The 24,996-nt window shown below is 37.5% G+C and overlaps 2 protein-coding genes across 3 annotated transcripts in view; both read left to right on the top strand.

The window, feature by feature from the left end:
* Positions 1-517: 517 nt before the first annotated feature.
* On the top strand, positions 518-22,220 carry G2E3 (G2/M-phase specific E3 ubiquitin protein ligase). Of its 2 annotated transcripts, none has more exons than XM_021539328.2 (16): positions 518-592; positions 3,150-3,209; positions 4,584-4,681; positions 6,593-6,694; positions 8,144-8,268; positions 9,366-9,531; positions 10,194-10,300; positions 10,961-11,077; positions 11,831-11,955; positions 12,062-12,194; positions 12,885-13,001; positions 14,163-14,473; positions 15,105-15,286; positions 15,449-15,621; positions 17,420-17,607; positions 18,185-22,220. In XM_021539328.2, the coding sequence occupies exons 2-16, from the start codon at positions 3,170-3,172 to the stop codon at positions 18,415-18,417; spliced, it is 2,217 nt and encodes a 738-aa protein (XP_021395003.2). In that variant the 5' UTR covers positions 518-592; positions 3,150-3,169; the 3' UTR covers positions 18,418-22,220. The 2 variants fall into 2 exon arrangements, with proteins under 2 accessions (XP_021395003.2, XP_077640181.1); XM_077784055.1 differs by lacking the exon at positions 518-592 and adding an exon at positions 2,233-2,278.
* A 490-nt stretch (positions 22,221-22,710) lies between these two features.
* SCFD1 (sec1 family domain containing 1) overlaps positions 22,711-24,996 on the top strand; it is a 49,115-nt gene continuing 46,829 nt past the window's right edge. The window contains exon 1 of the mRNA XM_021539329.2: positions 22,711-22,811. Coding sequence (XP_021395004.2) covers positions 22,781-22,811 — 31 coding nt within the window. The 5' untranslated portion in view covers positions 22,711-22,780. The remainder of the gene's footprint in view (positions 22,812-24,996) is intronic.

The following is a 24,996-nucleotide window of genomic DNA, read 5'->3' as shown; positions in this document are numbered from 1 at the left end:
CACACGTTTGTTAGGGGGGAATAAAGGTGTGGAGCAGGAATGGGAGAGAGCGGCCTGGGGAGAGCCGCGCCCGGCGGTGTGCGGGGCGCGGGCGCTGGGCTGGCACCCGCGCAGCATTCCCATCGCGGGGACCTCGGGACTGCAGCGACACTCGCCAAGTCCCAGAGGCGCTGCAAAGACCTCCCTTGTAACACTGTGCGCTACCAATGGCATTCCAATGGAAAAACACCGGCACAAACATCAAATACAGAACTTCATTGAGAAATTCCATTTCATTGCAGGCATGGGGAAAAAAGGGTCAGCCTCACATGGTGACAATTTCGACCCCTTCAGAGTAAGCTGCAGAAGACAGAAATTTAAAAAAAAAAAAAAAAAAAAAAAAAAAAAAAAAAAAAGTGGATTTTTTTTACCAAGCACGCGAGTTATTATTTCCCGGGTAAACCCTGCACAGGAGGCTGCCGGAGCTGCCGCGCGCGGTCCCGGGGCCGGGGGCGCTGGGCGGGGCGGGCCGCGCTTCCGGCGGGGGGCGGATGTTGGCGTTTGAATCGCCGTCGGTTGGCGCGGCGCGGCCCGGCTCGCTCCGCTCCGAGCGGTGAGTGCCGCCCGCGGGGCTCCGGCCCGGTGCTGCGGCTCCCGCGGCGCGGAGGCGGCAGCCCTTCTTTCGGCGTGCGGGGAGCGAAGGCGCGGCAGCCTCTCAGCCCGTGCTCTGGGGAGCGGCGGGAGCTCCGCGAGTAGCTAACCAGCCGTGCTCCCGCTCTCCTCCGCGCTGGTGGTAGACGCGGAGTGCGGCACGGGAGGGAGCGGGCGGGATACCGGACCGGCCGCGGTCCCGCGCAGGACCCGGGCGGGCCCGGCGCGGCGCGGGGGCAGCGCGGCCGCCTGCGCCCCATCCTCGGCTCCTCGGGACGTGCCGGGAGCGCTGCCGCGCCCGCTCGGGGCTGGGGGCCGAGGGACGCGACTTTGTCGGGACACGGCTCCGGGGAGTGACCGCGGGGTGACCTGGAGGTCCCGCTGTGTGGAAATTCGGGGTGCACAGATAGCTTCGGGAGACTTCCTTTGTTCCTGTCCTGAGGAAAACGTGTGCCTGATACCGTGCTTCTTGGGGCTGGCTTTGTTTTTTTTTAAATCTCTAGTTAAAAGACTTGAAACGCGTTGAGTTATGGAGCACTAAAAAATTACAGAATGTAGCAAAATCTAAACACCCACTCTGAGAACTTTTCTAGCTTGTTTAGGCAAAGTAGATACATTTTAATTACACCGGTGTTCTAGACAGTGGGCCATAATGCGGTTCTTCCTGCCTTGCAAACAGACAGATGCGGAATTGATTGCTTTGTTCCTGTCAAAAGCCCCAGAGGAGGAGGCCTCAACGGTTGATCCACCTATCTTTTAACTTGTAAATTCGAAGTTTGGGTTCACTTGCCTGAAAGAATTTGAGAAAAGTAGAGGGAACTGGGGGTGGTATGACGTTGTCTTTTTTCTTACTATTTTGCTGGAGCCAAGGAAAGGTGGGAAGGTGATTTTCTTGTTTTCAGCCACATATGTGATTTGTCCACCTGTAAGGCTTTAAAAAAAAAAAAAAAAGCTTATGTGGCTTGTGTAGGCAGTTTCTGGTTGTACTGCCGCAGGAGGGTGAGAACGGCAAAATCGACAGTGACCATCCTGGGGAAATCCTGAAGAAAGGGAATGTGTGTGAGCTCTGGGTCATTTGCTCCCTCTGTACCTGATTAGTATAGTTATGCCTCTTTATTTAGAAAAAGGGAAGTGTGTTTCTGGGAAATAAGAAGTCACTTACTTAATCTGGTGTGTCTTTAGGAACGTTTTCATCTAATTTAATGGTGGTGCTTTTGGCTTTGTTTTCCATTTTGTGGTTAAGGTCCTTAGTGCAACTACTCCGGTTCTCAGTGGCATAGGGCACTTGCCTTGTGCCTGAGACTTCTGCCTCCCTCTGTTTTTCTTTCTCAATATGCCTTCTTCCCTCAGTGTTCAGTAAAATTGCTACAGTGCCTTATTTGCAATAGTTTGAATTAGCCTAAAGTTTGTTCCTGAAGCTGATATCTGGTAGTCATCAAAACTGGAAATACTGGACCACAGGTAGTTGGCAGGCTGTCAGGCTTCTGGTTTGAACTTTGGATTTGTTACTGGCTGCTTCCCTGTTCGCTTCAACCTACAAGAGGGAGTTGTCTGCCCATCTGGGTTCCATCCTGGAGATGCGGGCCATCACTTGTGATTCCTGGCTTGCAGAACTTCAGTAATATTTTCTTCAGCTTCCTAAGGGAAGGCAAGTCAAAGATCTACACATGTGTTCCTAGAAGGGTTCTGAGAAAGAATAAACTTTTTGGTGCTGTGGTGAAGAAATTAGAGATTATTTGGTTTGGGTTCGTTTTTGTTTTTTTTTTCCAAGGTGGGCTAGGGTAGGATGCATGGTGTGGTACACAGTAAAGGGTAGCTCACGTGATGTTTGAAAGAAATGCAAGTTAGATCAGTGTTTGTTTCTAAATAAATTACTTTCTACTTCAGAATGTAAAATACATTGTCCTACATGGTGTAAATTCCCTTGTATGCATGTCCCAGTTTTGAATTTCTCATCTTTTTAGTTTGTGGATTTTTTTCTTTTGGCTTTTTTGTGGATCAGGATTTCTCTGATTAGGCCAGGATCCTGCATTTTCTCCAAATATTCATAGTCACATCACTACCCAGTTATTTTCTGTTTTCAAGTTCTTTGTTATTAGTACAATCTTTATTTGACCAGAAGTCAGAGCTGCTTCTTGGGTTATCTGTGAACCATTATTTCTGTTACTTAAAATAAGTAAGCACTCTTCTGTACAATTAAGTTTGTAGATAACTAGCTATTGCATTGGACTTTATTTTCTCTTCTGAAAATAAAATATATTGTTTGTTGGTTTGGGGAAATAGGTAAAAGTTGCTATATCTCTCATGATCTATGAATTTTTTTCTGGACAATTACATCCTGCTTTCTGAACCCCTGTCTCTCACAATAACAGTTGAATTATTATATTCTTTTATCATAATCCCACTTAGTTTATAGAGTTTATGGCTTTTTTTTGCAGTTTTAAATAAACATAAAAGAGGTACATAATGTTCATTAATGCACTGGATGTATTTAATGCTTTGTTTCTTTTGCATGACAGACAGCCAAGAAGAACTCGGGATGAGTAAAACAAATAATTTTGATGTTCAAAGCACAAAAAGTAAGTTTTTATCAAATAATTTCAGAAATACTTAATCTGCATATATAATACTAGTCATAACTTGTTTTATTTGTGCTCAAAGAGCAGGTGAGTTTACAATAATCAAATTACTGTGTCCAGTTTGAGGCTCTTCAGTACAAGAAATAAAGGAGTTCCTGAGAGGGTTCATCAGAGGCCATAGAGATGATTTGGGATCTGGAGCATCTCTCTCTTGAGGAGAAGCTGTGGGAGCTGGACCTGTTTAGTCTGGAGAAGAGAAGACTGAGAGGGAATCTCACTAACACATATAAATATCTCAGAGGCAGGTGCCAAGAGGTGGTGCCAGACTCTTCAGTGGTGCCCAGTGACAGGATGAGGAGCAATGGTCATGAACTGAAACACAAGAGCTTCCCCCTCAACATGAGGAAGAGCTTCTTTACTTTGAGGGTGGCAGAGCACTGGAGCAGGCTGCCCAGAGAGGTCATGAGCTCACCTTTGTAGACATCCAAAACCCACCTGCACAAGGACCTGTGTCACCTGCTGTAGGTGGCCCTGTCTTGCAGGGGGTTAGACCACATGATCTCCAGAGGTCATTTCCAACCCTAACCATTCTGTGAATTGTGCTGGAACTACCACTTGTCTCAGGAAATGCAAAAGAAATAACTTAAAACTTCCTTGGGTTTGTTTGCTGTAATTAGGCTGTTTTAAAATAGTGTTTTCTGCAGATGTTTAAAGAAAGTAACCTTGTGAATTTAGCACCCAAATCATGCAGAGCTGTGTTTGAGATGTACCATTCAGTACTTTGGTAGGCTGACACAGTAACCCTGTTGTTATTACTGTGACTGTTCTAAATCTTAGAATATTGTAACTGTATTTTGTACACCTACTGGGAATTAAAGGGAAGCTATTAAAAGTCCATGGATCTATGATAGTGGGCTAGAAGCTTTAGTAAGTGAGAAATCCTCAAGGTTTTAGTTAAATGTAGTGTTGTCTCAAATTATTAAATGGTTCTAGAAGCTGTGATAGCAACTAAATGACATTTCACATGCACCTCAACATTGTTGGCTATTTGATAATTCTCTTTGGGTGTTCGGGGAGAATATTTCAATTAGGAGCACAGCCTGTTTGTGAATTTAGCTTGGGTAATAGACCACTCCTGAATCAGCAGGCTGGTGAAGTATTTTCTTTCTAGTAAATAGAGGAGGAACAAATAGTACATTCTTCTGCATCTGTTATAAAATTCAGCATTAAGGAAAGGGATATCTACTGTCCTTTATCCAGTAATCTACTTGAAGATACATTAAAAGAGGTGAAAGCTACTGCTCTGTAGCTGATGCATAGTAAATCCAGTACACTCACTGTGATTATAAACATGATTCTATATTTATATTTTAGTCTGTGTTCTCTGTGGACGGACAGATGACTGCCCTGAAAAGTATGGAGAAAAAAGGACCTATGTGGAATACAGTCTCACTGTTCATTACTATTGTTTGGTAAGTGTATGGTATTGATCTTGGAGTTTTCTGTTTCAACTGAAAATAAAGTGCAACAAGTATTTGATACTAATAACCTGTCCTGTTGTTGTAACAATTTTGTTATAAAGCTTGAAATGGGAGCTTTAACTCATAATCTTGAAAGCTAGTACTTGCCTGGTGCAGCAGATGAAATAAGTAAATCCCAACAAGCCTTTATTCAAAGCTAAATTCTGTTCATGGTCCATTTAAAGGAATTCATTAATTTTCGTAACCTATCATAGCAAATAGCAGTGAAGGTACATGTTAAGACAAAAGGAACAGTTTGCACTTACGTATTGCCTCCTATAATAAAAGTGTAGTTTCCAAATTTGAAATGTGAAAATTCCACCCAGTGTGGAAAGTACAGAAAATATTTCTCAATATTTCTTGCTGGCTGTGAGCTGTTCTCTGACATTACACAGAACATTGTTAACACTTAAGTCCTGATTTTCAGTTAAGTTATACCCTGTTGATGATATTGGTATTGTTTCACTAATTAGCAGAAGTGTATAATTTAACCAAAGCTATGGATATAACCTGCAGCTTTTATTATCACCCTTTACATTATCCAAGATTCATATTCTTAAAGGTATGCTTAAATTTCCTCTCAAACTCTAAATTTTTGCAGGTCTTCAGAATAACATTACTACTTTACAATAAAAAAGAAGTCTTTTGTTTGTTAATAAATATAATTTGAATTTTGTAACCAGTTTTAAAATGAGTGTGAAGTATCAGAAGTAATGTAGGGGGTATGTTTTCTCAACAAGTTATTTTAAAGAGTGTTGATTGTAGAAGATAGTTTAATAGTTTGGATACTGAAGCCATTAAAAACTAAAGAAAGTGGAGGTTTTCTGAACTCACAGAAAAAATTGTTTTTAAATAAATTTTAAGCAGTTGTAAGAAAATAGAGGCCATTATACCATGTTAGTGGTAATTTTGTCTTCTATATAAGGCTCTATCAAATGATAAGAAAAAATCCTATCCTGATGAACAGGTAGGAAAAGGCATGCATGCAGTACTGAGCTTTAGGACTCGGATATTTTAACTGCAAAAAGCTCATTGCAGTATCTTTTAATTTTTTTATCTCTACTTCTATTAAAAATTAGCAAAGCCCTGTGATTTTACTTTAATGTAGTGTATGTTATATAAGAAAAAAATTCTACGAAGAGGCACATTAGTGACAGTTTAATTATTCTTTACCAAATGTCTCACAGTTGGAAAAATATATTTAATTGGTTTGGGTATGTAATCTTACATTTATTGAAGTAAAATATTGATAAAACTAGTTTAAATTATATTATATTGAAATTATAAAATGAGACTGTAAAGAATATAAACAGCACCAAGTTGTGAAACTCTTCAGTTATTTGAAGATTGTAATGTAGCTGCCTAACTTTAAATTATCTTCAGGCTCTTCTGATTTGCCTAGTTGATTCTGTGTTTATTTAAATCTTCTCTAAAGTGAATTACTTTTCCTCTTAGGTGACACTTCAGTACAGTTACTTCCTACTGTGCTTCATTATCTTCACAGCACAATTGTCATTTGTATTAACTAAGCTAATTTAATTTTGCTTCCTCTGAAGATTTATATGCTGAAAGTAATTGACAATTATCTGAATAGTCTGTATACTTCAAAAAGGAAGACAAAATACACTACCTTGGCCCTACAGTATTATAAAATACTCTGATGTTATGAAGTACTTATTTTCATTTTCCTGGTTATTGTCATGTCAGACAAAAATGTGTTGTGTATCAGATTTTTAATCATTAAAATGTTTCCATGTGAGCTCTTTTAGACTAAACGTCTCTCTTACTTGACAAGCACAGTATATGTAATTTTAAATCTCTTGGTTAGGTGGAGGTTTTAAAGTACTTAATTTGTTTTTGTAGTTGATGTCAAGTGGCATTTGGCAGAGGGGTGAAGAAGATGAAGGTGTAAATGGATTTTTAATCAAAGATATTAGAAAAGAAGTAAAAAGAGCTGCAAAACTGGTAAGAAATATGTCTTTGGGGTCTTACAAGGGGAAAAAGGTAATTTTTAAGTGCTCTTAGTACCTGCATTTTACATCTAACAAGTATATTTGTGGATTTGTGGAAGCCACAAGGAAAAAAATCCCTGTAGAAATTGTAATGATCCACCCTTAAGGAGAAGGAAGCACCTAAGATTTTGCTCATTGGACAGGAGTGACAAAAGTCAGAGGGTCCACTAAAGGTCAGAAAGTTTTATTAGTCATTTTCACACTTGGCCTGGGCTTTGTTGGGAGTACCTTACTGGGGATAGGTTCCTCCACCCCAAAGGTAGATTCTTACCCTCTATATAAATTAGTTATCATAAACAGTTTGTGCTTTCAAGCCTTTCTAGAAATGGGTTGGAGGGCTTTGGGGGTCCAAATCCTACCCTGTAGTCCATGCTCACTTCTAGTGCATGTTCCTGTGCTTGCACTGTGCTGTGCTGTGGTTCTTTCAAGTGAATCTCTGCCAATCCCTCTGCTCCAGTCAAAGCTTGTTCTTTCTCATGGTGTGTCCATACCAATAGTCCTTGGTTACCACCAACAGTTCTTCTGTGTTACTGCCAGCAGTCCCTGGTTGGCTCCAGAGCCATGTGGTTATCAGTGTTTGAGATATGCACATTAGCTCCTTGTCTTCTGGGAGTCGAGCTCCAAGGGTCTCACTTTGGACCACTGTTTATAGGGTCACAGGAAGAGTGGGTTTAGTGACAGTAATTTTCCATCCTGGCTGCAATTTGAGTTGGTAACTTTATCTGAATTTTCAGTAACAAAAATACTATTCCACTTGGGCTGTTATTCAGGCAAGAAAAAGAAGTTTGTTATAAAACAGGAGCTCATTAGATACCTGTTAGTTCCTGGCAACAGACAGTGTTTCTGGTGAGCCTCAAGAGAGGCTTAGTCCAGTGCAGTTGGTTCAGGCTGAGGCCTGGTTAATATTTGAGATCACAGTGTGGCCTGGATGCTCCATTACAATTCACCCCACAACTGAAGTCAGCTTACCTGGGTCTCTAGAGTTTGCAACTATTGTTATTCCTTGGGTAAGTTGCAGATAAATAAGAGTGAATTAAACTTTCATAATATGGCATTGTGCTGAGCTTGAAGCTAAGAATAAATAATTTATTGATGCCCATATATAAGTCTATATATGTGTATGCCTATTATAGCTATATAAACTATAGGTAATGGTAAAATAACTTGTATGTTATCTTACATGTTACAAGACAGTATACATATAAACCAATACATAAAGTCTGGGAAATAACTGCATATGTTTACTCTTTGTAACAGAGCTAAATCACATTAGTCTTGTTTCAGTTTTAATCTACTAGCTACTATTATTACACTTTTTGTAACTTTTCTATTGCTTTCATTCCTGTAGTTTTACTTGTATTTAAAATGTTAATATTCTGTCTCCAAAACAAATTATTTCTAGAAATGTAATATCTGTAAGAAAAAGGGAGCTTCAATTGGATGTGTAACTCCTAAATGCAAACGAAGTTACCATTTTCCTTGTGGGTTACAAAGGGAATGCATTTTCCAATTTATGGAAGACTTCAGGTGAGTTTTGGGGCTTTGTTGTTTTTCCATTTTCAATTTATTATATTTATACAGGAGGTGACTTGGGTTTCTTTTGTGGCTTGTTTTTGGATAGGCTGATAGTTGCAAATGACATCAGATTATCTAGGAAACAAATAGCTGATTTGTGGAGGACATGAGAGTCAGATTGTGTACCTAATAGTTATAAATTCAATTCTCAACACTTTTAAATACATGACTTTATGCTTATATAAGTAGTTGTTTATAAAATTGAGCAGTAAATTCTGAACTCTAAAATAAATTGCATAATGGTCAATTTGGATTTTTTGTTTGCCTTTTTGGTTTTTTGTTTGCTTTTTGTTTTTGTTGCCTGTCTCCTGTGCCTTTGTTGAAATGGCAGAGCTTTGGCTACCTGTATCTCTCAGCAGTCAAAACACAGTATCTACCATTTTGTTGTGTTTCAAAGTTTATTAGAGATGAACTGCAAGGGAAATGGCTTAATATCAGATGTCAAAAAAAATGTTTTCTTTTACTGTCATCTGTCTAGCATCTTGGCTGTAGTCAAAATACTCTTGAGTGCATTATCCTTGTTGTGAGTTGAGTTTGTAGGGTGGATGGATTGAAGTCTGGAAGGCACTTAATACAAGACAACTTGAATTATCTTAAGTACATGTAAAGGTGAGGCATTTTCAGAAAGGTTTGTTCTAGAGCTGCATTTCCTGGATGTCATAGTATGGAATATCCCTTAGGTCAGTAGGAATTAGCCATCCCAGTTGTCACCTCCCAGTTCTTTGTGTGTCCCTAGCTTGCTCAGTGGTGGGGAGGCTTGAGAAACAGAAAAGGTCTGGACTCTGTTAAAGATCTGCTCAGATTTTTTAGCTAAAACATCACTGTGTTATCAACACTGATTTCCTCACAAATCCAAATCACCATACAAGCTACTATTAAGAAATTTAACTCTAGCCTAGCCAAAACCAGTATGTCTGCATTTTTAGCTTGTTGGATAGCACTTACGTATGAGAAATTGATTAATTAATTAATTTTGCGGTCTTCAAATTTTATGAAGAAGGTTCTTAAAATGTTATTTTGTTAACAGAACAATAAATTACTCATTTTAGATCTTACTGTTGGGAACATAGACCAGTCCAAGAGTTTATGGATAAAGAACCTAGAGGAGCTTCACAGTGCACAATATGCCTGGATTTGGTTGAACATCTTCCAGTGTACACTGTATTGAAAAGTCCTTGCTGTAAAAATGCTTGGTTTCATCGAGAATGTTTGCAGGTAATACAGGCTCTCCCTTTCAGTCTTTCTGCATACATGGAGATCGCATTTCTGTTTTAAAATGATGGAACAGTTGCTTACTGTTAAGTGTAGGTAGTACATATGAAGTATACTGGGTTTGAAGAAGAGTGCTAAAATTGCATTATGAACACAAAAGGATTTTAAGGTTTTAATGCTATTAATTTTTCTCCCCCTATGGCCCCTCCATGTCTCTGCATGTATGATACATACTTCATGTCTTTGCTACTTTCAGGAACTGAAGTTCAACAAGCTTCTTGCAAGTCATTATGTGCAGAATCTGAAAATGTAATTTATCCATCAGTTCTCTTTGGCTAAATCCAGGACCAGAAAAAAATTACAGCATTCTTTTTGTAAATTTATTCTAGATGTGGAGAAGTTGACTGAAAAGGATGGTGCTTTCATTTATGAACCTCATTCTAGCATAATGAACTCTTTCCTTTAAAGGAAGAGAAAATCCTTGCCGTTTGCTTTAATGTCAAGTCACATCACGATTGGTACCATCTTAAAACACCCATGTCAGGACAGCATCTATGAATGTAATGTGTCTGAATATTAAGACCTAATTTATTGTCATCTTAAGGATGGTAGTAATTCAATAATTGGTCTTGTTTCTTTGTTGTGTTTTTTTTTTCTTGGCACAGTATCAAGCTTTGAGTGCTGGGATATTTTTCTTTAGGTGCACAGTATGTAATAACAAGGACAAATTTCAAAAAGAAATGTTGAGAATGGGCATACACATTCCAGAAAAGTAAGTAATTTTGTTAAGGATTACTCTTACAGGAAAACTTTGATAGGCTGTTATAAGCATTTATTTTATTCCTAAGAACTTCAGATATTAATATGTGAAATGCTGGTTCTACCTTCAGTTGTAGAATTGTTCAGTTTGGTAAGGAGTAGCCTGTTTCCTTTTAGATATGCATAAAAATTTGAAGAGGTGAAATCAAACACAAAACAGAAAGTTCTGAGAAGTCATTTTTAATGCCATGATTCAGCTTAAATTCTAAACCTAATTAGAAGATAAAGGCACTTCCTAAATAAAATATTTTTTCCTCAATGTAGAGATTGCTAAGAAGTGTATTTTCTAAGTCCAAGTTTTAATTATCTGAATTTCTGTCAAGACAGAATTGTAATTGGCTGATTACTCAGCCATACAGCTCCTATCTTCTGCTCTGTCACTGAAGTCATACGAAAAATAATAAATACTTGAAATCAAAGCAACTTTATGCAAGAGAAAGTCTGTTTTATAGTTTTATTTTAATTACTAGGATTTTCTTCCCCCTCTGTTACCTAGAATATGACATGATTGAAATATATTCATATGTTTTTTTGCATATATCTTTTTCAGAATACAGAGTAACCCATTGAAACAATCAGAGTTCTGATATCCAATCTTCTGCCTTGTTTACAGGGATGCATCATGGGAACTTGAAGAAAATGCATATCAAGACTTACTGCATTGTTATCAACACTGTGATGTTAAAAAATGTCTTTGCAAGAAAGGAAGAGACTATAATGAACCTGATAGGTATGATAGGTTTTTTGACATATTTTTCATTGTTATTTATAATTTCTATTTATGTAAATATTTTAGTATTTTTCGGCATCCTGTTTTAATGTCAAGCCAACACACTGTCTAGATAGTGTGTTTGTTTTACTCAATATAATCATATTTCAATACTAAGTTTATCTTGATCTGCTTGTGAAAGCCATGAAAACCAAATTTAAGAGATTTTCAGTTACCTTGTCCTCATTTTATAAAATTTGTGCATCAACACAGTACATACCTAAAATAATGTTGTGTATATATCATTCAGAGTTCAATTCAGCAATTTATTAAGTGTTAAAATACTTACAGCCTTTACAAGAAGTTATTGTTAAAGTACTAGACTTAGGTCAGTAGTTTGAATGTTTCCCTAGAAAGCTCTCCTTTAAAAGAATTGCTATTTGGAAAAGCTGACTGGTGGATACCTGTAAAACACAGGGGAGTTTGCTGACTAGCAGGATGAGAAGAAAATAGTGCCTGCAATCTGTTGACTTCAGGACAGAGGAGTACTAATAGTCTCATTCAATGCAAGCTGCTGGAACATGAGTAGCTTTGCAGCCATTTATGAGTACATCTTGTGTGAAGAAAGTTCCTTGATTAGAATCAGTTCTACCAGACTGATAAAATTATGCTTTGTTGGTTTAGTGTCAGGATTGCATTTACTATTGATTAGTCTTTGTTTTAACTAGCCTCATTCTTCTAGCTGATTCTAAATACCTAAGTTTTTCATTTTAGTAAATGGGAAATAAAGCGTTGCCAGTACTGCGGTTCTCGTGGGACTCATTTGGCCTGTTCATCCATGAAGTCATGGGAGCAAAACTGGGAGTGCATGGAATGCAGAAGTATCTTTGCAAAATCAGGTGAAGTTATGGATGTGACAGTGATTTCTTAAATGATAACTTCAGGTTATGTAAGCATACTTTACAACTAGCAGATTCATTAAATTAATATAATGTAATCATACAGGGAAGTATAGCAAACAGAAAAAGCGTGCTTTGGCTACCTCTGAAAAGACAAATGGAACAACTTGTTTGCTGGAAGAGCCACCTCTGAAGTCCCCTCGGCAGTCATCTGGATCTCCACGCAGTTTTCTACTCCAGTGTGTAATTTTCTGTTTTCTCACAGAAATTGATCATTGCCATAAGATAATAGTTGAACATGAGGAAGTGATGGCTTATTCATAAGAGAAATTTACATAAAATTGCAAATCAAATAAAAAAATTGGAATAAAATTTAGTGATTGAAGTTTTCCAAGCAAGCCATGAGCTCTGGGAATTTGCTCTAGTTACTTGGATTTGGTGGCATGTAAACCACTTTTTTAGTTTTGTAAAGATAGATCCTTGTTAAAGGAATTTTTAACAATTTAGTGGTAACTTAAGACTATACAAATGGCAAAGATTTAAGTTTGCTTATTGGTATTTTTTCCATTTTAATAGCGTTCTAGAAGTCTGACTTAAAGATAGATGTTCATAATAATGTTTTCCTCTGCTGTAATAAAAACTTTTCAAGTTTGTAGAAACTAATATTTTTAGTTTTTACTTATTGTGTCAGTCAGGACTTTTCATCTGCTGTATGAGATGCAACTAAAAACATATCCTAAGAGCACAACGTAATAAAATACAGAATTGTTATTTTCAAAACTGTAGTTCAGACACTGCTGGACTTCATGGAAATGAAGATACAAATGAGATTCAGTACTGATTTAGGGGGAAACTACTGCTATCTTGAAATAGGAAATGTTAATGCATTCTTCAGTTGTATCTTCTTAAAATACTGCTTTGACTTACAGATCACCAAAGATAATGTGCCAGAACTTGTCACCTTGCTCACACCTAGAACAGCCAGCATCCAACAGAGTGACAATGTCCCTATCTCCAGTGATGTCAAAGAGGAACTGGTCCCTGAGGTACAAGTATTTCTTCTGTTTTTCTTATTTTGAAGAATAATCTAGCACATGACTTTTTACTGTATTTACTACAGACCATGCAAGGGGGGAGGGTCTCTGTGTGTGTGATAGACTATGTATATACAGTATCCATATGTATTTGTGTATATATGCAGTATCCTTATATATTTCTCTGTGTGAATGTATATAGTCTGCATATATATTTGTGTGTATATATGTATATAGACACTGCAAAAATGAGTATACACGTAAAACCAGAAGTCATAGCTTGAGAAAGGCTTCTGCTGTTTGCAGAATACTAGAGGGGTGTGAGGGAAAAAGAATGAAACCTAGTGAGTGTTTTTAGGTTAGGTAGCATGGGAATCGAACTCGAGAAATGCATATTTGTCCTTACTGATACATGGCTAAACATTTTTTAGAAAATAGGGAATAAAAAGAATCCTAATTGCTTTCTTCTAATTAGACAGGTCCTAAATTTTTAATGTTTTTGTACCATATGAATAGTTAATGACTGTACTAAAGTCAGTGCTGAAACAACATGTTTTAATATAGAATATTCAGTGCGAGGATATAAAATTCATTATCTTCTTGTGAGTAGTTAATTTATGGATTCTACTTTATGTGCTAAAAATTCTGATGAGGGAATATGGTATTTCTAGTAAATACAGTATTTGAGATAGTTTTGGTTGGAAGCTGGTAAAGAAAATATCTTGTTTTTTTAAAGGAGAATTTTCTTCCTACTCAAATATACTTTTTTTGTTATAGTGACAACAATTGTTCTAATTTGGTTGCAAAACATCTGTAACACAAAATGATAAACTTCAATTCCTCACTTGTTTAATGTTGTTTACATGTCAACTCTTGGGATAATTGTTTGGCACTGTGATGGAGTCACTGAATTAAGAAAATCAGTATTTGATTTATGCCAGGGTAATTATTTCTACCTCCTTTTTTCTGTTCTTAGAGGTATTTTAAAACTTGCCACTACAGTGTTAAAAAATTTTAAATACATACAAAATGTTTTACTGATATAATTCAGGCAATACCTGAATGTGCCACAGTATTTAAAGTAGTGTTCTTCATAATAGATTATTTAAATGTTTTTTGTTGTTAATTATGAATCATAGATTTCATCTGAAAATACATGAAATTTTCTTGTAGGCATTTAAAACAGCAAAGAAAGGAAGTTTCTAATATACTGAAGGAGTTAAAGGTACAAGTTAAAACAAAAGCAACAAGACTTAACATCAATGCAGAAAATTGTTGGAGTAGTGCTTTAAAAGGATTTAGACAGCGCATCTTCAGTCCTACAAACACTATTGAAGTAAATTTCTCAAACTGCAAAAATAGATTGAAGACAAATACTTCTGCTGTATCAAAACACCATTTCTTCCAATTATTAATGCTTCACCTTCAGAATTCGTCATTGTTTGAGGGCTCCTTTGGAAAGAACTTGTCCTTTGATTTCCAAGGTAATTGGTTGCTTTGTTCAAAAACAAATTGAGAAGTATATAACTTAAAATATTTTTTAATCTTCAGCCAGTATGAGTGTCAGTTCACAAGGATAGTCCTAAAGGATAAAAATTGGGGATTGATTTTCTTACTTTTTCATTTCTGAAGAGGGATGGTGTGTGGATTTATAATTTTAAAAATTTGGGTTAGTTGGAAAAGTTGATGACAACCATGAAGAAACAGCATATAACTAGAATTTTGAGAACTTTTTAATTAGTGTATTTGTTTTCTTTAAGTGAATTTCTTTCTGACTTACTTTCTCTGCTAATTATTTTCCTTTCCTCCAATTTCTAGAGCATTATTTCTCATAGTGTGTTTCCAAAAGACCCCAAGTTAGCTTCTTTGAGTTTTTATGCTTCAGAATTAAATATGCATTTAAGAGAAAGTTAGATCTCCCAAACCTTAATAGTGGCTGAAGAGTTGGTGTAAAAGAATGCGGTATTCCTATGTAAAAATATGGTCTTATAGTTTGAACTGTCAGAAGATAGCAAAAGTCATTAAGAAAAAACAGCACTAGGACATTTTATATTAAAAAATGAGGATCAGAAATAATTTCTATGCGTCTAAATAAGTATACTGTTTTCTTTGCAGCTGTAAAAGAAAATCTTTATTTTGAAGCTGGTAAAATGATTGCTGTTTCTCTGGTTCATGGTGGTCCACCTCCTGGCTTCTTTTCCAAAACACTGTTCAGTTGTCTTGTCTATGGTCCAGAGAATGTGAAGCCAGTTTTGGAAGATGTTGCTGATGTTGATGTAGCACAAACTATAAAAATGGTAATGTGCAATAAGTTTGATATTATTTCTTGTTCAAGACTGTATTTGGAGTTAAAGAAAGACTTATTAAATATAAATTTTGTTGAAATTAAAAAGTTTATTTTTCACATATTTGTATACACACATGTAGTAAACAAGTGCCTAAATTATCTTTTTATGCAGATAAAATATGCAAATAGTCTGTCCAGCCTTCAGTCTACACTACAGGACTGCTGTGAATTCCTCACTGCTGCTGGATGTTTAAGACCTGTAACAGCTTTATGTGATAAGAACATGCTGGTGAATGACATACTCATCTATCATGTAATCAAGAGAATTGCTTTACCCTTAGAAAGGTTTGTTTTGCTTGAGTTTTTGAATTTCTTGCTTCTTTTCCTCACTGCAGCTCTAAATAATATGTTGCTAAAACTAGCTTTTAGGTATTCTTACTTATTCTCCATTCAAACCACTAAAGTGTACTGTAATTTTCGGTTGATTTAAGTGGCAACTGTTAACTAAGTAGTTAAACCAAAAAATTTCTCTACATATCTGCTCTGACTTCTCCTTGGCCACATTACATTCCCTTTGCAACCTTATGAAGAAGGCAGATTCATAGTTTTTAAACTACAGCATCATGAAGACCTTTGCACTGTAAAATTCTCTAGCATATGTTCAATTCCAATTCAGAATTGCTCAAATTTAGAATCTTTATGTTTTAGAAATGTTTAGCATATGTTTAGAATTCAAATGAGTTTTCTAGAGTTCTAATTAGGGAGTTTGTGTGTGCTATTAGGAGTGCAATACTGTCAGAAGTGTAAGTTGGCCTGCTTAGAACATAAGCATTGCATTGATTTTTCTGTGAGGTAGTGATGACCTCATTAGCTGGAAAAGTTGTGGCTCTTGACTGTTCTTTGTTGGTCTCTGGCCTTACTTCCAATTTGCGTTCTTCATCTACTCGGTAAAAATTTATTGGGTGCTAATTTTTCCAACAAGCATAGCCTGATTTAAACTTCACATGTAGTATTACCTCTGACAATTTTATTAACTGTCTTGAAAAGTTATAGAAACTGATTCTTTAAGTGAGGAATTTTTAAACAAAGGTCAGAAGAATTTAGTCCTTCAGTTCAAGAACCTCTGGCATGTTTTAACAATCTATATAATATTTTAAAATTAGTGAGTTAAAAAGTAAATCATAATAATTAGTGTATTTAAACAAATGGACTAATTTAAACATGTAAACATTAAGTTTACTTAAAAACTTAAGCATTTAAACACCATGAGGTAGTGGAGTTTTGTGCTTTTGGGAGATGGGCTTAAGATGGGCATAAGGGAGTAGAACAAGAAATTACTTGTCTCTATAAAGGACTGAGTAACTAGAAAGTTGATTATTTTAGCTGTTAAATATTCTACGCCACTGGGCACCACTGAAAAGAGCCTGTCTCTGACCACCTTGCACATTCTCTTCAGATATTTCTACATGTTGAAATTACACCTGAACCTTCTCTAGGCTGAAGAGTCCCAGCTCTCTCAGCCTCTCCTCAAAGGGTTATACTGTAGTCACCTAATCATCATAGTCACTCTTTGCCAGAACCTGGCACTGGACACAGCACTTAGTGTGGCCTTACTGCTGCTAAGCAGAGGAAAAAGATCACCTCCCTTGAGCTGCTGGCAATACAGTTCCTAGTACAGCCCAGGATAGTGCTGTCTGCATTTGTCACAGGCAGAAATAACAGCATATAAGCACATGCAAACTTGCAAAAGCCAAGCAAAGGCTATCTTTTAAGACAACTCATTTTGTCTATGAAGAAGGAATTTAAGTTGTTTTCCAAAGGGTTATTTGTAAGAAAGAGAATTGCTATGTTTTCTTACTAAAGTTAAAAGTGTACCTTGTACATACAGTTAAGTACCAGGAAATAAGGTTAATTTCCATATATCAATTATATTTCTTTCATTTCCCCAAAAAGCTCTACAGAAACATTTCAGTTGTTAAAATGAGAGTTAAATGCATTTCCCGAGATAAAACGGGACTACTGTGTAACCTTCTTGACAAGATTTGGAGAATGGTGTTGGGGAAGGTTTTTTATATACTATCTTACAGCTTTATAAAATGCAGAGTTCTGATGCATGCTCTCTTTTTTTATCCCCCTCTCCTAGTTTTAGGCAGGGTTTGAAAACACTTGGTGTTCTAGAGAAAATGCAAAAGCACCCACATGTGTTCTCTAGCATATTTTGCCACAAACCCGAGATACTTTCAGCAGAAACTGTTTGCGATCTCTTTACAATCCATTCCTCATCAGATGAAGGTGCTGATTTTTGGATGGGCTATCTGCAAGATGTGGAAAGTAAGTTTTGGTTGGGTTTTTTTTTAATAATGAAAAATCTTCCCCTTCCCTGTCTAGGTTATTCAGTTGCTGGTATACATACAGAATTAGATTTTTAGATTTCAGTGATGTAAATAAATCAAAGTTTTGTTGTCACTATCAGTTCCTAATTGTTCCTTCTTCCCCCTTTTTCTTACTAATTAGAATTTCTGAAACTGTTGCCCAAACCTTTAGAGTGGTAAATATCTGAAAGATTGGCTCTAAGATTACTGTGAATTAAAAAATAAAAATCCGACACACAACCTAAGTGATACAGAAAAATCCTCTATTAGATAGATTGTCTGAAGTCTTAAAAGACCACTGTTTTCTATCTTTTCCTTGCAGAAAAGATTTTTGTGTTCACTTAAGATCTTTCAGAACTAACTGAAGTGGGTTTTTCTTGCTAAACTTTTTCTTAGGTAGCCAGAGAGCTGCATATTTATTCACCATATTGATTTGATTTCATATGGGTTTTTTTTTCCTCTTAGCACTTAACATGCAGGGTAATGGTTTATGTGTAATAGACACTCTGTGATAAAACTTAATCCTTTTCTTTTAGGTGGTGACTCCCTAGTGACATTGGAGGATATTCTGCTTTTTGTAACAGGCTCCTATTACATACCATCTGTTGGTTTTGATCCTGAACCTACTCTTAAATTTTTGCATATAAGGTATCCCATTGGAAACAGACTTCTTAATTGCTTAGAACTTCCTATAACAAAGACATATCAACAGTTCAAAAATAAAATGGAGCTCACCATCAGAAACACACTAAGGGTTGAAAGGGAGTAAGTATTTTTGCTTTTAATGAATGTTGGAAATTTGAGTTTTCTGCAGGAACATCTGCTTTCAGTTCGCTACTGTATTTTTGGACAACATGCTTTTACTATTTTCTAACTTTCCCTCCAAAATTATGCTAAAAGTTGTAATGTTATGGAGATGAGAAAACAATTTTCAAATAAAAAAAGACTTTATCTCCTGAACAATTTTCCTTTTGAAGTTGACTTTGAGTCCTACATCTCTTGCAGAAGTAGCTTAAATGTCAGCTTTTGCTGCAGACAGGTATGAAATATTACCGCACTCTGTAACAGGTAAGTATGTGGATTGTATCGAATACTTAGGTAACTTATCTATCAAAAACAAACCAAGTACATTTTGAAGATAATTGCTGAAGAGCATTGTCTTGCATAAAACTGTGATGCAGTTTTTCAGTTCTTTGTATATTTTTTCAGTAATTGTTTTGTATTGATTAATTTACATTCCGATGGTTCATAAAAACCTAGGAAAATTTAAATACATGTAGTTTTATGGTCATCAAGGCTAGTGCATTGAAGGTCTGGAGAAATCAGGTAAAATAATATAGCATAAGAACAAAATTCAGTTCAACTTGTGTCTCTGTTTTTAAACAAAATTTTGGACATTTGCACATTTCTGCATTCTACTGTCATACATTAATTTTTAATTACTCATAGAGCTAAAATAGTAAAAAACCAGAAGGAAATATTGAATATGCAACGATGAGTGGTCTTTCAAAGTGAAATATAGGAGTTAGACTTAATGTTGTTGAGTATGAAAGAATAAAAGTTCGTTGCTCATTAAGGCATGTAAACTTGTCTTCCATTATTTTCATTTGACCATGCACTAAAACTCTTTGTTAAACTAAAGGCAGTCTCCTATCAAACTTGTCTTGGCCTGACACTTTTCTAGCTTTGATTCTAATTTCTTCCAGTTCAGTTGTAGACACAGTCTGAGCACTGTCTAAAATATATTTTAGTGCTGCAGTAATTTGTGCAAATGGCTGGGCTATTAAGCTGTAAAATATAAGTAGTGAAATTCCTATATAGCAACACTTTAATGTTGCTAATGCTAAAATTATGACATTAAAAGGACATTTAAATACATTCTTTTTAAATGTATGCTGCTCTCTGTTTTGAAATTATACTATTTCCTTCTGTTAGTTTTGACCACCTGTGCTATATGTCCTTAACATAAGCTGTGCTATAGATGTAATATAGATACATATGTATCTGTCTGTGTCTATGTGTATGCACATTCTTCAAAGTACTGGAAAGTAATCATACATTTTTTTATTAATATAGTTTGGTTTGAATTGAAAATATAAGCAGGATTGCTTTACATTTGAATTCCTTGGAAGAAAGTACATCTACAGTAATTATAAATTAATAGGTGCTTCTGAAAAAATAATAGAAAGTCTAAGGAAATCATTGCAAGTCTTAGATAAGACATTTCTCATTACTAATGCCTAAAACAGTCTAATCTCATCAGTCTTGTCATAATAAATTTAAGAATATTAGAAATTAAGACAGGATTAACAGTGGTTTCCACTTGTTGGCCAAAAGCACATTCAAGTTTCCTTTAAAATAAACATACCATCTCTTGGAAAATGTAATTTGACTTGTTTCTATACTAAGCATTTTCTCAGTATCTTCTTTTCTCCAGTAATATTGTGTGTTTCTGATCTTTGCAAAATTTTTTACTCTCCTTCTGCCAATAAATTCTTTGTATTCTTAGCCTTCACAATGGTCTGTTACCATTATAGGAAGAGTGGTTGGATACAAATTTGTTTACATGATAAGGATTCATATTGTATGTTTGTATTTTTCAAATATAATGAGTTTCCTGCAGAAATAATGTTATACTTTAAAAATTAGTGCAGTATTTGTTTTTCTTGCCTAGCTAATGATAAATGTGTTCTGTAATGTTATTCTTCCATTTGAGAACTACAGATTTTACTAAAGTAGCAAGCAGATTATGAGTAATTTTCAAGGACGAGGACTTTTGGTACCTGCAGTGACAAGAGAAATTGTTCAGAACCTGGAACTTAATAAACAGCATTTTAAAAATTTCAGTGGAGAAAGAAATAATAAAACAATGGGAACATAAGTCTTCAAAACATACCTGAGATTATAAAAATAGAGTTCACATCTTTTACTGCTGAATACTTTTGAACTCGGCAGTTGAAAGGCTTTTATATAAAGGTAGAACTAACCTATATGCCAGTTGTAAAAAATGTCAACTTTAAAACTATCTGCTATACAATGCTATATCCAAACACTGAATTTGTAAAGTGAGTAAAAACATAGCATGTAGTATTGCTTGAAAGGGTTTTTCTTGCACAGATTTTGTTCCCATTGTGTAATACTGACATGTACCTGTTCAGGACAAGTTGTCTTTTCCTTTTCTGTTGCTTTGATCAGCTCTATCTAGACAGTCCAATATAATACTTCATATATTCAAGTTGTATTCCTGAATGCTGCTATGGAAAGGAATTTTCTCATATTTAGCATTTATTTGTATAGACCAGTCACAAATTTATTTGGACTGTTCATTAGAATTCCATTGAATAAGCTAACTTCCAAGCAGAATTGCCTGCCTTGTCTTGACAGTGTAAGAACAATTTATACAGCTGTAAGGGCCCTAGATTTTTTATTGTTGTAGCAGGTCACTGAAGTGCAATATTATGGGGTAGTTTTCATTTTACATAAACATAGCCTGAGGCACACCTGAAATTAGGCTGTTTACTTTCAGTATTTCTGTAACACAGGGAGAATAGTTGTGTATGCATCAGGTGCGTATTAAATATATTCTTATAGAAGCTGAATCTTTTATAAGATTTGTCAGCATCATGAAAGAACTTATTGCAGTCCTTTTTGTATTTGGCCAAAGAACTTCACCCCACAGTTTCTGCATCAAACGCTTAGTTTCAGTCTGGAATTGGCACATCAAATAATTTTTTATAATTTTCTACTAAACGGTAATATATTTATATTAGTGGTCTTAGTATGGTCTCCTTAATACAGATATAACAAAAAACACCATCAAGTATTTTACCTCTATGTTTGAAAAACCAAGGAATAAGAAATTTGTGACTTGCTTTTTTACCCATTCAGAGGATGCTTTTCAGAAAAAGCTGTTAGTTTTTTTAACTGAATGATGAGTGAAATATAGTCCAAAGGAGAAAAGATTTGTTCATACAAAAAGTCTAAACCATTGTATGCTGCACCTTTGATTATTTTCATTAAGATGTTGTCCTGGAATTTGAAAACATGAGAATTTTGAGAGTATTAGTTATTAATTCACACTCACATTCTGCAGATGCATTTTGAAAATAGTATCAAAAAAATTAGAATAAAAGCCTACAAACAATGCCTTTCAAGTATATTTTGAATCTATTTTATATGATAAAACATGTTTAAAGCCCAAACTTTACTGTTTCTTACCTAAGGGAATGCCTAATAGGAAAAAAGAAAAATTAAAATATGGTTTTGGGCCATCAAATCATATATATACAGAAAATAATTTTCAAAATGTTAATGTTTTTTAAAAAGCTACACTCTAGCCCTCTGTTTTTTGTATTACATAAGTAATGTTATTTTTAAAGTTATGGTATTTAGAATGTTATGCAATCCAATGTAATTTTGTAAATTTTTCTAGCACTAACTTGAACTCTGCAGGATCAGTGCCTAAACTGTTGCATCTTCAAGCAACGTTTTGTAGCATCAGTGTTGAAATAATCAGTAATTATGGGAAATACCGTGTATATGTCCAAAGTGCAATAAAAGGCTAACTACGTAGCTTCCGTGTTTTTATTTTGTTGATTTATGTATTTTTAACTCTAGAAGTGTTATCACTATTTTCTGTAGTTTCATTTGTGTAGATTTACATAAAGGTGTACATGGCATGTTTATCCATTTTGTCCGGAGCTGAGCCGGACAAGGCGGCTCTTTCCCCGTGGGATTGCTGCAAGGGCAGAAAGGCAGGGGCCTGAGGGCATGTGCGACGTGAGGCGAAGAGAAGCAAGCTTGTAACTATATTCCATTGTGGTTACTCACTAAAACTACATTATCTGTAGCTAGATCCTTGGTTTTGAAACATCAGTCTTTCCATTTAGTCATGAGGTGGTCAGTATCGAAGCTGTTTCAGTTATTCTTGAAACTTCATTCTGAGAGCGTACCCTCCACCGCACTCACTGGCAAAGCGGTGCGGAAGGCCGTCCCCGTGCTCCGGCGGGCACGGCGCAGGCCCGCGTTTTCAATCGTCACCGGGGTTCCGGGGGCCCGCCCCGGCCCGGGCTCGCCACGTGTCGCGCCGCTGCGCAGGCGGGGCGGGGCGGCCGGGCCGGCGGCGCGGGAAGATGGCGGCCGGGATCCGGGAGAAGCAGACAGGTGAGCGCCCGCCCGCGGTCCCTCCCGGCGCTCGGGCGGCTGCGGGGCCGGCCTCACGCCGCCGCGCCCGCCTCTGTCCCTGCGGGGCGCGCTGCGGGTGCCGCCGCGCCTCCGCCGGGAGCCCGCGCCCTCTCACCCGGCTTGAGTCTCCCGGCAACGGGGTGGCGGCCCTCTGCCGTCTTCTCCTCTCTGCGGCGGCGGGACTCCGGAGCCTCGGGCCGCAGCTCTCGCAGGGGCACCCCGGCCCCGCTTGGGCCCCAGGCCCCGGGGACGTGGCCGTAGGTGCCGCCGAGGTGTGGAAGGCGCCGCCGGGGCGGGAGTCGGCGCGGCCCGGGCTGTGAGTGCTGCCTTCTGCTGCGGCCGTGGGAGCGCACCCTCCGTTTGGGGCTCTTTCTGCTCGTGGGAAGGATCGGCGGGAAATGGCGTTTAATGGTGCAAAAACAAAGCTGCTGTTGTCATGTTCATGTTAAGACGATACAGGGGCATCCCAAGTGTACTATCCCTCAAGAAATTGGGAATACGTTAATAACAATTAAACTATGCATGAGGACTTCTGTGAGTAAAGGGTTTGTTAGTTTAGTCCCTTCTTAGACATTGCTGAGAGTCCTTAATTGATTTTTCTCTGCCTTGGTGCTGCTTCGTAAAGCCTTGGACATACTCCTAAAGCACAGGTAATGTCAGCTCTGCAGTCTTCTACTTCCCTTTCTTGCTGAAGGTGTAATCAGTAGTTAAGCTGTAATCACAACACTTTCTGCTTGACAGCTGCAGTTTCTTTGATGGTATAGAGGATTCCGGATGCATTTAGTTAGCATGAAATGTTTCAAATCATCTGGCTAAAATCTCAGTCACAGTCTCTATGGACCTTAAATATTTTACTAGTTTGCTAATCTTTGGTACCAGTGTACTTTTTTGTAATCTCATTCTTCTGCCATCTACCATTGATAGTGCTATTTGATGTTCTTCTGAAGTCCTTTGGTTATCTTCTCTTTGCTATCTTTCCAATAAAGCCTATTTCCTTTGAGCTTGTATTCTGTACAGCTTTATTCTTTTGTATTCTGTTTCACAGTGTTCATGGAGTGGTTTGGGTTGAAAGGTACCTTGGAGATCATCTCATTCTAACTCCCTGCCTGCTATGGACAGCAACACCTTTCACTACATCAGGTTGCTTAAAGCCCTCTCCAGCCTGGCCTTGAACACTTCCAGGTATAGGGCATCCACAGCCTCTCTGTACAACCAGTTCCAGAGCCTCACAACCCTCATAGGGAAGAGTTTCTACTTTATATCTCATCTAAACCTACTGTCTCCATTTAAGGCCATTCCCCCTTGTCCTATCATTACATGCTGTTGTGAAAAGTCCCTCTCTAGGACTCTTGTAACTCCCTTTAGGTACTGGAAGCCACCATAAGGTCTCCCTGGAGCCTTCTCTTCTCCAGGCTGAACAAACCAAACTCTCTCAGCCTTTCCTCATAGGAGAGGTACTCCACTCCTCTGATGATCTTGATGTTCCTCCTCTGGAATTCAGTCTAACAGGTTCAAGTTCTTCTTATGTTGGGCCCAGATGTAGCCGTAGTACTCCAGGCGAGATCTCACCAGAGGAAAACAGAGGGGACCCTCTCATCCTGCTGGCCACACTGCTTTTGATGCAGCCCAGAATACAAGTTGGCTTTCTGGGCTGCAGGTGCACATTGCCAGGTCATGTCAAGCTTCTCATGTACCAACACCCCCAAGTCCTCCTCAAGGTTGCTCTAAATCCGTTCTCTGTCCAGCCTGTATTTGTGCTTGGGAGTGCCCTGACCTAGGTGCAGGAGCTTGCACTTAGGCTTGCTGAACTTCCTGAGGTTTACACAGGCCCACCTCAAGCCTGTCAGGGTGCCTCTGGATGGCTTCCCTTCTCTCCAGCTTATTGAGGAGGACTTTTTTAATGGAAAGGGTTATACATTGGAATGAACTGCCCATGGAGGTGGTAGAGTCACCGTCCCTGGAAATGTTCAGCTGGACATGGCACTTGGTGCTATGATCTGGTTGACAAAGTGGTGATCAATCAAAGTTTGGACTCACTGATCCTGGAGGTCTTTTCCAGCCTGAATGATTCTGTGATTTTGTGACTGTACACAGCTTGATGTCATTGGCAGACTTGCTGCAGGTGCATTCAGTCCCACTGTTCATGTCACCAATTGTTACTTGA

Source organism: Lonchura striata, chromosome 6 (assembly GCF_046129695.1).
Source record: "Lonchura striata isolate bLonStr1 chromosome 6, bLonStr1.mat, whole genome shotgun sequence".
Classification (NCBI taxonomy): domain Eukaryota; kingdom Metazoa; phylum Chordata; class Aves; order Passeriformes; family Estrildidae; genus Lonchura; species Lonchura striata.
The sequence above is the reverse complement of the archived record's forward strand: the minus strand, read 5'-3'. Positions and strand labels throughout refer to the sequence as shown.

Coding starts and splice junctions, on each gene's coding strand:
- G2E3 (XM_021539328.2), top strand. CDS start 3,170: ATGAGTAAAACAAATAATTTTGATGTTCAAAGCACAAAAA. Junction 12,195..12,884: donor CCACGCAGTTTTCTACTCCA/GTGTGTAATTTT, acceptor TTTGACTTACAG/ATCACCAAAGATAATGTGCC. Junction 17,608..18,184: donor CTATCTGCAAGATGTGGAAA/GTAAGTTTTGGT, acceptor CTTTTCTTTTAG/GTGGTGACTCCCTAGTGACA.